We start from the raw sequence: 13,122 nt of genomic DNA on the forward strand, positions 1-13,122 counted from the left end.
TGTTAATAAAAACAGATACGTTATCAAAATATATACTTACTTATTAACAGTAGCATACATGACATGATGCCTAGCACCTAAATATTTAAATTCTGATAAATAACTACATATCACATCAAATATAAGGACAAAAATTTCTCTATATTAAATTGATAAAGAACTCCTATAGCAAAGAACAGAACTCTACTCATAATTTCACTCTCTCTGCATATTTTGGTAATGATTTTAATGAGCAGACATGGATAAGAAAAGAGAAATAAATCATAAAGTGCATATGCTACCTGTGGTTACTGTGTGCTGTTGAGTCAACCCTCTAGGATAGAGCAGAACTGCTCTACTGGGTGTCTTAGAAAAGCAGAGCATCTGCTCTTTCCTCCCCCGTTCCACCAGTGAGCTTCCACTGCTGACCTTTGGGTTAGCAAGCAAGCGTGTAACTGTTAAGCTACTAGGGCTCCTGTAACTGTTGGGAGGAAGAGGATGTTTTTTTTTATAAAGTGTACAGTAGTATTCTATTGCTTTCATAATTTTGGGGGTAGGGGATATAATATATCTAATTTTATACCCCAAAATTGTTTAATATAGCTTTTTTTAAAAGAAACAAGTTTAACCAAAGATTACTATTATCTCACACACTATCCATCATGACTCTCAAAGAAAAAAGTTAAGGCAGAACCATAAAATGTTAAAGAGAGAAAGTCCTACGTCTGGTTGCCAGGGAGTCAGGAAAGAGTCTGGAGGATAGAGCTCAGGGCATTTTTAGGAAAACGCAACTATTCTGTATGATACCACTATGCTAGACACCTGGCGTTGCAGTTTTCAAAACCCACAGAGTTATTATAACACAACCAAGGTAAAACCTAACATGAAATATGGATTTCGTTTATAATAATGTATCTATATGGGCTTATCAATGATAACAAAGATATTCAGATATGTTAAAAAGTATTGGCACAAAACCAAATAAAATAATTATCTTTACAAAGTATCAAAATGTTTCCTGACATAGCCTCCATCCAGGTCTACACACTTCCCAAAGCTGGTGGTTCTAGTTCTACACGTCTTTCCCATATACTTCTTTCTTCAGTTTACCCCATTGGGCATCACAAGGGACTCAAGTTGTGTTCCTTTTCAATACTGTTGAGTTTTTGTTCGTTTGTTTTGTCTGAGGGGCAAGATGAGGGCTTTTGAGTGGACAGGATAAGACTTCCCAAACAATTCTTAGAGGACAGCCCTTGCTCGCCGCAAAGAGAGCACTGCCAGGAGGAAAAACTCCTCAGCACAACTCTCCCAGTCTTTCTCACCAGTGCAATTTTCAATGTGATTAAGATGTATTCATAGTATGGGGAGGAAAAAATCCATCAACATTATCCCTTGAGAATTAAAAACAAAAACAAAACAGTTGCTGTAGCCCTCTGAGCTGACCGCTCTGCCTTGAACTGAACAGGCTCAGTAGACCCCTTCAGAAGTTACTGTTTTGACGATATTTTTTAAAGGCACCTTAATGAAAGTAAGGCAAGTATATTATTCAAACAACCACTTGCAACTACCCACTGATCTCAGTGGTATGTTTAAACGTGTTTTGCTTGGTATCAACTATATATATACACACTAGAACTTTAATAGCAATATTTGTTTTACTTACTCTCCTACCTTAGCACTATAAGATGTTAATAAATGACTAGGGAATATACAGTACTCTCTATATCAGGGGGTCCTCAAACTACAACCTGCGGGTCACATGTGGCCCGCCAAGGACAATTATCCAGTCCGCTGGGTGTTTCTTCCCTGTTTGTTTTTTACTTCAAAATAAGATATGTGCAGTGTGCATAGGAATTTGTTCATACATTTTTTTTAAAAAAAACTACAGTCCGCCCCTCCAATGGGTCTGAGGGATGGTGAACTGGCCCCCTATTTAAAAAATTTAAGGACCCCTGCTCTATATGTTCGCCACAATGTTTCTGTAAACTTAAAACTACCATTTATTGGCCTGGGGGTTGGGGGGGCTTGGGGGTTGTAACAGTGGTAATCAGAATAAGATCGTAAGGAATTACCAAATCCATTCTCTTCATGTGACAGGTGAGGAATTTAAATTATTAATAATAATTTACAAAGCTTGCAAGTAGATGAATAAGGTCTCCTAAGTACCCACTACTTTCTTCAATGCCACCTTTCACACATGTCACCAATAGGAAAATACAACAGTGTAGAGCTATAAGAGGTTTTATCTAATTGTTTTACTGCCTAGTTCAATGCAAAAATACTAAAAAAGCACTTGTAAAAAACGAATTGATAAATTTTGTAATAGCTTTATTTACAACAATGCCACCTCCCAAAAAGAGTGTATGACAAAACGTTGTATGTACAACCATAAAGCTTCTATGGGATTTGGTTTCTTGGTTTGTGAGTTGTTTAGGATCATGGTTTCACAGGATAGCTCAGTCGGTAGGTCTAACGACATGTCTGTTGTACCTCTCTGCTCCTTGCAAGCGGCACTCCAAGGCGCAGCGCCTGGCGTCTATTCATCTGGAGCAGTAGAGGAAGGAGACACATCAGGAACAGGAGGGGGATGGAATGTGAGAATAATTCCTTCCATGAACAGCTGCCTCTGTTGCCATGAGCTCAAAAGAACTGATGTTACCCAGTTACCATAGCTGAAAATTTGATGGAACTTTATAAAAGAATCCTGATCAAAAGGGGGAAATGTAGACAAGAGTTTCAAATTCTCATGGACTCTAAACTTCCAGGAAGTTAAGATGAACTTCTGAAGTCACTGCCCTGAGATAATCTTACAGCCTTAAGCTAAAAATATCCCTTAATCTGTGGATTGTCAAGGGCTCATGAGGGAGGGGGAAAAAAAAGAAGACCTGATGCAGAGGGCTTAAGTGGAGAGCAAATGCTTTGAGAATGATTAGGGAAAAGAATGCACGGATGTGCTTTATACAATTGATGTATGTATATGTGTGGATTGTGATAAGAGTTGTATGAGCCCCTAATAAAATGTAAAAAAAGAAAATGATTAGGGCAAAGAATGTGCAGATGTGCTTTATACAATTGACGTATGTATATGCATGGATTGTGATAAGAGTTGTATGAGCCCCTAATAAAATGTTTTAAAAAAATCTTAACACTTAAATAATAGTTTAGCATTACTAATTAAAAATGTATGCCCTGAACATTATGCTCTTTTAAGAACAATCTACGTACGATCAAAAACACCAGCAACTTGAAAGATTAGACAGGAACATTAGGGGCAGTGAGCATCTGTCTAAGGGAGGAGAATAACTACAATAAGGCGGTGAGGGCAGTTGCACAATTTGAAGACTACAATCAACGTCACTACATGACACATGCAGACCCTGGGAAACTAGTGTACAAAGTAGCTCCAAAAAGCAAAGGTCAGAGGGTCTTAAAACAGCATAGTGAGTCATATATGTAAACATGTTCATTTCAAAATAATTTTTAACATGGAAAAACTGGGGAAAATATAAGTGCAGAAGGAGGGCATTGGTATTGCTAAGTTGTTATATAAGCAGAGAATGGATTCTGTTCAGGATGTGGCATGAGATGAAGCTGCTCAGGCAGGAAGGTGGCTGAGGAAGTACTGCCTACAAAGTGAGGCAGTTTCCTGGAAATCAGGAGGCAGCGCCTCGGGTAAAGCAGCAGAGTGGACGACTAATGGAAATCAGCCAGCTGAAGGCAGAATCAGGACCACCATGTAGCAAACAGGGAGCCCAAAGCCCAAACCACTCCCGTAAATAGTGCTCACTAAAAACGAGGTGCATGCCTGCGTCCGCCTAACCGAGTAAAACCAAAGCTTCTCTACAACACTGTTCTGACGACAGCAGCCACGGTCCTCACACACAAGGACCTCCAGCTCTAGATACGTACAGTTCTGTAAGTCTCCGCCACTTGCCGAAGCTCCCTAAGTTTATCTTCACTTTCTGCAAGAATGGATTTTTTCTGCAACTCTAGCTCTTCCAGGGCCAAAGATTCTTGCTGTTCTTTTTCTTGGGTGATCTTCAGATAGTCTGACTGACTCTTTTCCTGTGCCAAAAACAATAATACCACCTTAGACCAGATAAAGCTTCACCGTTCCCAAAGCACTTCCACGGGAATCATTTCATTTCATCTTCACACTGGCCCTGTGAGGAGACAGTATTCCCCTCCCCCGCCCTCTCTCCTCCCATGCTCTAATCTGCAGAAAAGCAGTGTAATTTTTCCAGTGTGGTCTGGCCAATCTTTGCCACAACTACTATTTATATGAAAATTTTTGTTCCAGTAACCCTACTAATGTCTGCTATTTTTCCATTACTTAAAATACTTTGCAAAACACCACTGAATGTGAAGGGTCACCTAGTCTTCTACACTCACAATTTCATATTTCAATGTGAGGTCTAGAAACTAGATTGTTATAGGCTGTTAAATTTTCATTACACCAGGAAAATTAAATATAAAATCAGAAGATCACTTGTGAATACATAGATTAAAGAAATAAATGACAAATCTTTCAGAAAACTCTGCCACCGAGTTGTCAACTCACAGCAAAGCGACAGTTCAGGGTAGAACCGCCCCCCCCACGCCCCCCAGTGGGTTTCTGAGACTGTAACTCTTTAAGCAGGAAGAAAGCCTCATCGTTCTCCTGAGGAGCTCGTAGTGGTTTTGAACTACTGACCTAATGCACAGCTTCCTACATAACTTATTTTCAATGATTTGGGCTCCCCTACAACTTCATCAAAGTCTCAAAAGTTTCTCCTTCACTAGTCCTTGTGATATATCAATTTTCACATTATAAGTGTTTACTGTTTTGAGAAGAGAATCTCTACAAAGTACTTTGAACATTTGATGACTTTGAACTCCAATTTTAAAAAGTGAGCTTACTTATCTACACCTACTGCTTAGGGTTTACGTTGCCAACAGCAATATTTTCAGTCTCCAACAATCACCATCTGAGAGCTACATTCTGGCGAGACATGCTGCCTTAGGGAAATATTTTGTACCATGTTATAAATAGGTAGATGAATATGAAAAAATTCATTGTAAAATATTTAAGCATACTATGTTTAATGTATACTAAATTTTCAATGCACCCCTAGATGCCAATAAAAATAAGAAGGGAATCTCAGTCTGTGAGACTTTGACTATCAACTCAAAGATAACTTCTTTTAAGAAACTAAGCAGACAGGGAAGCCAGAAGGGCCATGTGTATGGATGTGTTGGTAAATAGGTGTATACCTTATTCTTTTTTTTTGTAATATATCTGAATGTATCAGTTATTATGACACAGGATTAACAAATGTTTTAGTTTCTTTTATTAAAAAGGTCCTTTACCTCAGTATGAAAACCTCATAATACATTAACAAATATTTTTTTAGAATCATTCTCTAGTTCGGGTATATCCATTTGACTCTGAATTTCTCTACGGGGTTTTTGATTTATGGGTGCATTGGTAGTTCAGAGGTAGAATTTTCTCCTTTTATCAGGAAAGCCAGGCTTAAGTCCTAGTGGATGCATCTCAAGCACAGCCACCACTCATCTGGCAGAGGAGGCTTGGGTGTTGTAATAATTGATGCTGAACACCTGTCCGTGGAGCTTCCAGACTGAGATGGGCTAGGGGAAAAGGCCAGGCAACCGACTGTGAAAAGTCAGGTAATGAAAAATCTTAAGGATCACAGCAGTCTCTCTAGCAAGTAACTGTGGGGACAGCGCATCACCAGGTAGTGTTTGCTCTGTTGTACTCAGAGCTGCCGTGCGTGGGGTCAGTGAATCGACAGCTAAAGACATGGTTAATTTTTGTTTTCTTATTATGTTTCCAAGCACTCTTGTAAACTGCTTTAAATCCCTTCTGGACCAACACAATATACAAATAGGTACCTATATACATATAAACTTAATGACAACACACTAAACCTCTAACCTCACCCAACTGCCATTGCAAGGCCACATTCCTATTTGCCCCAAAGAGAAGACTGGTGAACTCTGCTAACTCCGTTAAAGGGAGAGTGCTACTGGAACACCTCAGAAACCCAGAGCTAAATGAGAGTGGGTAAAATAGATAGGAGAACAGAAATTGAAACAGTAATTTCTCATCCTTTGACACTGGGAGCATTTTAAATCATGTATACTATTTTACTGATTTTATGAACACTTCTTATAAAAATAAGCAAACTACATTTTTTACATTAATGGTAACTTTGTATCTACAATTGAAGAAGTAGGGTTTTTTTTAAACTTTCACATACTATTCTAATAATTCTTTAGTATATTTGCTTCTTTGGCTGTTTTACTTAGTTTGGTCAATGTTTTCTTTTAATTTTTTAAACAACGAATGGATTGAAGATCACCAATGTGCTTATTCTACTTAAAAGGAAAACTACTTATTTCCATCTTTTTCTTCATTAAAATACATTTTAGAGGAATCTTTCTGAGTCTTGAGTTCTGAGTACAGTGAGATTAGGAAGTTTTTACACAGGCTTCCTGAATTATCTAGTCATTGGTTGGCCATTTCATCAGCCTATCTACTCTCTCCTTAATCATTACTTACTGTTAGGGTGGGACTGAGAGAGAGGAAAACAAACTGATTAAAACTGGTTGGTCAGGATATTTAGTTTTCATACATAACCGAATAACAAGCTTTGGGGGCCTCTTTCTGGTCTACTTCCAATCCTCTCTGCATTCCCGAAGGTCAAGGCTTCCAGCGGCCCAATCTCAAACTGAAGGAAGGCTTTGCACTGGTTCATTCTGGTTATGACCCCCACTGAGAATTTGCATTTCAAATCCAAATAACCTGAATCACAATCTCTATTTTAACATGATCCCCTGGCAATTTGTGTATCTCGCTCTAGGATACATACATACACACATGTCTCATATATCCCTGATTCAGTATATCTGGGGTGAAAAGGCAAATTCTCAGCAGGAGGTCACAGCAGGGAGGAAGGCAGGGATGAGAGGATAACTCTTTTATGACGCTTTACAAAGCATAGACACTTACCAGAGCTGCCTTCATTTGTTCCTGAAATGCTCTTTCTTGAGCCTGAAACCTGTTGGTCAGCTCCTGCTCCTTGCTGGCCAGCTCCTTTTCATGAAGCTTCTGTAACTTAGTGATTTGTTCCTCTGAGGATTTCTGATAAGCAATCAACGGTACAAAATAAAAACACTCAGAATAAAATATATAGCTCTTCGACTGATCCATATGATCCAATAAGTACTTTATAACATTTTAGCTATTAACTAATAACTTAAGAGGAAAGCCAAGACATATTCCCCACATGTATCAGTCATCAGTTTCAATAATTAAAAGAAAAAGAAGCAATGTTTCACAGCTCATTTAAAAAGGAAGAGCTGCAGTTCTCATTCCCAGAAGCTGAAGACTCTTGTACGGATCGTTCCTAAAGAGGAAGCAGAGGTTACCAGATAGTAAATGAGACCTGGTGGCACAGTGAGTGGACTAAGCATCAGGCTGCAAGGTGAATGGTTCAAACCCACACCTGCTCCTCAGGAGAAGGACAAGACTGTCTACTCCTGTAAAGACTTATAGCTTCACAACAAAGCCCACATGGAAGAAGCACACCAGCTTGTGTGATCATGAGGTGTCAATGGGAATAAGTCAGAAGTTCAAAAATCATGGAACCAAATCAATGTCAAGGGGAGTGGATGTGGAGACTCTAACTCCAACAAGACAACTGAAGAGTCCCTCTCAGAAGTGCCACAGGGAGCGGAAGATACATCCAGGGTTCAGTATGGCACCAATGAACTACATAACTATCCTCTAGTTCTTTAAGATTTCCTCCCCTTACTATTAAGGTCTACATGTGATATAACTCATTAATCATTTCAAATGTGCATATGTGCATTTGTCTATATAAGATTGCTCAGTACATGATAGTCAAGATAGACGACCCCTCAAAGACAGACAGGAGTGACGACAGTTCCCTGAGGGTATGGAAAGTGGTGGGGGGAGGGAGTTGATAGCATTGATGATTGTATAACCCCACCCAATGGGATTGAACAACAGAACTGGAAGCGAAGAGAAGAATATACTGGAGTAAGATCTATCAATAAAAAGAGTATATATATAAAAAAGATAGCTTCAGAAACGCTAAGGAGTAGTTCTATTATGTCTTTTTTTTCAATCGTTTTATTAGGGTCTCATACAACTCTTATCATAATCCATCAATATATCAATTGTGTGAAGCACATCTGTACATTCATTGCCCTCATCATTCTCAAAACATTTGCTCTCCACCTAAGCCCCTGGCGTCAGCTCCTCATTTCCCCCCTCCCCTCTCCCATCCTACTCTGTCTTATAGAGCCCATTGAGTCAAAATTGACTCAATGGCGGTGAGTGGTGGTGTTACAGATAGTAGGAGTCACCTATATAGTTAGTACACTCAACTGCCAACCAAAAGATTCGTGGTTTGTTTCCACCCCAAGCAAATCAGCTTTTAAAAACTCTATGGAGCAAAGTTCTACTCTGACACTGAAGGTGTGGACATGACTCAGAACTGACTTGTTAGAAATTAGCTACAGATAGTAAAACCTATTATAAAACTAGAGTAGTATATAGATCATATACAGACCATAAATATACGAATGCATTTGGGGCTCATACTTAATTCTAACCCCAATCTAAGAACAATATGTTCTTATGACATGGCCCGGCCAGAAGACATGGGTGCCAAAGTAAAGTGTGGAGGAGAAATCAGATGGTGCCAGCTGTCAGAAACAACAGTGTAGTAACCCACCTCCATTCACCCTGGTGTAGCCGTAATGGATGAGTCCTCCTGAGGGCAGTCATTCTGTAGTGGCCCACATATGGCCACTTTGCCTTCACCTCTCTCTGTAACTGCTGACCCATGACCATTTACTTTGGAAATTGCTGATGTTGCTTGTAAACTCCCATTTTATTTTTATAAGTTTTCATTTTTTTTCTTACAGCATGATGCCACCTGCCATTTTTAACCATTCAGAGTCAAGAGTGAATTAGGCATTAGCTGCCTCTTGACCACAGGCCAATAGAGGGTTATTAATTAATCTTGCAGGTAGGTTAAATGAACTCACTATGGTACTACAATAGCATCTGGAGTCTTAAAGGCTTGTCTCAAAACACAGCAGCCACCTAAGTACAGTGTTTACTAAGTTAACATGAAGAAGCACGCCAGCCTGTGTGATCGAGGATTACAAATAATAAAAGCCAAACAAAGGAAGAAATAGCATCAGAGCTTAAATTGTGAACACCCAGTTTGCAAAAGGCTTTGGATGACAGTAGAAGCCAAAAATCCACTTGCATGATCCCAACCAGTCTCCATTGAATCCGCTCTGACCACAGTGGAGGGATATGAACAGCTTTTGCTCGCATCCCGAGAAAGCACTGGGAAGTCTACTATGGCAGATGTAGTTAGGTTACAATGTAAGACTCATCATTTGATCTCTATTTTGACCCATTTAAAAGTTGTTTCCGTTTTTAATGTTCTTTCTTTTAGAGAGAGGTTTTTCTATGTTTGGTCCAGTAATTATTGTGGCGCTTTCTGTTTGTTTTCTTTGTATGGTTTTGTACAGTGGAGTATGATTTTTCTGTATATGAAATCTGGGTAGGTAGATCTATAGAGACAGTAACTGGATAGGGGTAGGGCAGGGAGGATTGGGGAGATGAGGAGACAAACAATAACGAGCACAATCAGAAAATGCTCTGAACTTGTGGTGACGGTTGCACAAACTTTAACATGATGAATGAATTGTATGATATAGGAAGCATATGCCAATACAACTATTTTTTTAAAAAGTCAATCTCTAGCATAACTTTTTTAATTATTGTTTTTACACACTTTCTTTAGGTTTTTCTATGCTATTGGTAATAGTGTGTAATTTTAGATTTGTTGTCAAATTTGTTTCTTTTATTGATCTCACAGTATTTCACGTTTTCTTGTGCAGTGACTAATATTAACCAAAATTTTGCTTTATTTTTTTAAAAACTGCCTAGATTAAGAGTTTTGGGGGGTTATGACTAGGGTAGTTGGTGGGAAATGAGGAGCTAATAATAAGGAGTATAAGAATGATGAAAATGTTCTGAATTCACTATGGTGATGACTGTATAACTCTTCAATATGCTTAAATTACTGAATTACATGATATGACTTAAATGTCAATCAAGTGGTTAAAATACAAAAAATTTTAAACTAGAGTACAATAACAATGGTCAGACAAAGCAATGGCACAGTACAAAGAATCTTTTACCTTCTGATTTTTAATACCATATGCCTATATTATAGATTTTCAAAATAATTTATTAAGTTGTTAGGAATCCATGGTGATCCCTTTATTATATCATATAACTAACTTGAAATATATATATATTTAGTCAAACAATTAGAGTTAAGGTTTTATAAATCCAATAACTAGTTAAAAAAATAATTTCTATTATACAATTTCTACTATGTTTAAAGTTCAATTAAAAAAAAACTGCAGCTCTGAAACCTAAACCTTTAACTGTGTAAATCTAGAATTGACTTTGACCAAGTTAGTGATGGAAATCCAGTGAGGCATCAGTAAAGGAACAGGATAAAATGGGCTTAGTGTCAGCAAAGGCAAAATGGCAAGAAGAAACAAAGACAAAATCCAAAGCAGAAAAACATGGGTAGGGAAGAGATGGGGGCAGGGAAGGGCCCTGATAATGAGAGGGCCACATTTCTTAAAGCATGCAAATGTATAGAATTAAAAAAATTTTAAACTTTTCCAAGAAGTCAATTTTGAAATTGAGGTCTATTTGTATTTTTTAAAGTGACACCAGTACCAAGTGATAATGAGCTTTTTAGAAAGGGCCAGCCTAGCCCTTCCTTCACTTCCTCCCGCACCTCCTCAAGCACACGTTAAGCAGGTGCCTCGTGGTCAGGCTCTGCGGAGCATCTGCAGATGCAGTGAGTCAGCCCAGCTTTAAGGACACAGAACAGAAGCTGTAACACAATGAAGGCACAGCTCAGTGAGACCCACTAGATAAAAGGCAATGCTTTAAAAGCCCAATAAATTGTCTATTAAATTCATTTCTATAACCAAAGTTATTTTTTCTTACATCCTGAGCATCATGGTCTCAAATAATTATTGTAATTTTTTCTACAGCCAATACATATTAGGAAAACATAAAAAATAAGTTTAAACACTGCTATCGTTCACTTCAGTCCAGACTTTCTCTTACTTTCACAATGTCCACAGCTTCCTGCTTCACCCGACTTAATTCCTGTTGGAGACTGATGCGCTCCTCCTCGCTCGTTTTCTCAATCGCTTTAATTTGCTCGTCCATTTCTGCTTTCATTCTTTTCCGTGCTTCTTCTGTTTTTTGGGCTGCACTCAAGGCTTTTTCAAGTTCCTCAAAAGCTATAATGAAAACAGAAGACAAGGATTGCAAGAAATACAATCTCTGGACCAAGAACTTTACATTCAGGGTGTGGGAACTAAGAGAAGCAGTAGCAGGACTAGTGGGGGGCGGGAGAGGGGGACACACAAAAACTCCATGGTTTGAGTCAGAGAGATTTCTAAGTTATTAAATAAACTCACAAGGAATGCTCAAGTTCATTAAAATCAATTTATGGTTGAGCACTGGGGCTGGACATGAACCTAAACTCAGAAACTGGCAGGGTACATTAAATTCGTTGCCACTGTCCTTACAAATATTAAATTCAAAGGAAAAAATGACCTCTCTTTCTGTACAATATAGTGACTTTTCCATTCATTATAGATTGAGCACTGCATTGCTAACTGCAACTATCAAACACAACAGCCACTCTATGAGCGAAAGATGAGGCTATCTGGTCCCACAGAGCAGTGGTTCTCAACCTGTGGGTCGCGACCCCTCTGAGGGGTCAAACAACCCTTTTACAGGGGTCACCCAATTCATAAGAGTAGCAAAATGACAGTGATGAAGTAGCAATGAAAACAATTGTATGGTTGGGGGGTCGCCACGACATGAACTGTATGAAAGGGTCACGGCACGGGGAAGGTTGAGAACCCCTGCCACAGAGCCATCAAGGTCTCCGTGAGTCAGAACCAACTCTGTGGCAGTGAGTTTGAGGAGGTTTCTTCCGTTTGGTTTTGACTCAGAATTGACTGGATGACCATGAATTTTGGTTTACTGTTTCTTCATTTAGGTATTTTTAACAACACAAATTTTATTATTTACTAAAGCTTGTTTTTAAAACTTAATCATACAAAACTGGATTTTTGAAAAAAAGGTACTGGTCAAGCAGTGTATCTTAAAATGAAACCTACAATTGCAAACTAAGATAGTTTTCATTTGACTACAAAGAAACCTTTAGCTGATACATCAGGGAGTTTTTTGGGTGAGAAAACTTAAGAGTTTAAGCACTGCAATAGAATCCTCTAGGCGACAGCAACAAGGTCTTTAAGGAGGCCAACTAACTGACAGAGCGCCAAACACAATTAGATAGCAGCTGGGCCATTTGGTACCCATATATGTGTGTACGTATGTATTTTTGTATGTATATGTGTGTGTGCATGTGCATACGCATATGTGCATACCAGCACAGCACACAGGCATACACACAGGCATGATGATATATGGTAAAAATCCTACTACTATTGTTAAGCTAGACCATTTCCTTTAATCACTTACAGAATAGAAACTCCAGGCTTTCCTTTACCATACAGATAAAATAAAAACGAAGCATCAAGTTCCGTGTGGGTTTTTATCCTATCGTGAAATGTTCTGTCCAGGGAAAATTGAATGACAAACAAAGCTGAGGTCTGGATAGTGTTTTCAGTCCTAGCAGTATACGAGATGTGGGAACCCCAATCGATAGCATCTTAGAAAAAAGGCCTTTGATTAACCACAACTTGGCTGCACAAACAGTGGTCTGTGTATAAGAATTATAAACATCTGTTCTACAGCATTTTCTTAACGGTAAATTTCATTAGGTCCATTAAAAACGCATGAGAAAGACTGAATTCTAGTAATGAGTAGGATATACAACTTTGCTCCAATATTGAAAAAAATCTGGAAATCATATATATTTTTATGTACTTAACAAGCCTTATAAGTACAAAATATATTACTCATTTTCTCTGACCAAATGATAGTCTAAATTTCAAAGGAATGTATTACTTAGCTGAAAT

General features: G+C 38.5%; 1 protein-coding gene across 6 annotated transcripts in view; it reads right to left on the minus strand.

Annotated features, from left to right (window-relative positions):
* GOLGA4 (golgin A4) overlaps nt 1-13,122 on the minus strand; it is a 120,250-nt gene that overhangs the window by 42,841 nt on the left and 64,287 nt on the right. For all 6 annotated transcript variants that reach the window (XM_075547059.1, XM_075547058.1, XM_075547056.1 and 3 more), the window contains 3 exons: nt 11,189-11,367; nt 6,992-7,123; nt 3,889-4,044 (listed from right to left, as the gene is read on the minus strand). In XM_075547059.1, the coding sequence (XP_075403174.1) occupies nt 3,889-4,044; nt 6,992-7,123; nt 11,189-11,367 (467 nt within the window). The remainder of the gene's footprint in view (nt 1-3,888; nt 4,045-6,991; nt 7,124-11,188; nt 11,368-13,122) is intronic.

This window comes from Tenrec ecaudatus, chromosome 4, assembly GCF_050624435.1.
Source record: "Tenrec ecaudatus isolate mTenEca1 chromosome 4, mTenEca1.hap1, whole genome shotgun sequence".
Lineage (NCBI taxonomy): Eukaryota > Metazoa > Chordata > Mammalia > Afrosoricida > Tenrecidae > Tenrec > Tenrec ecaudatus.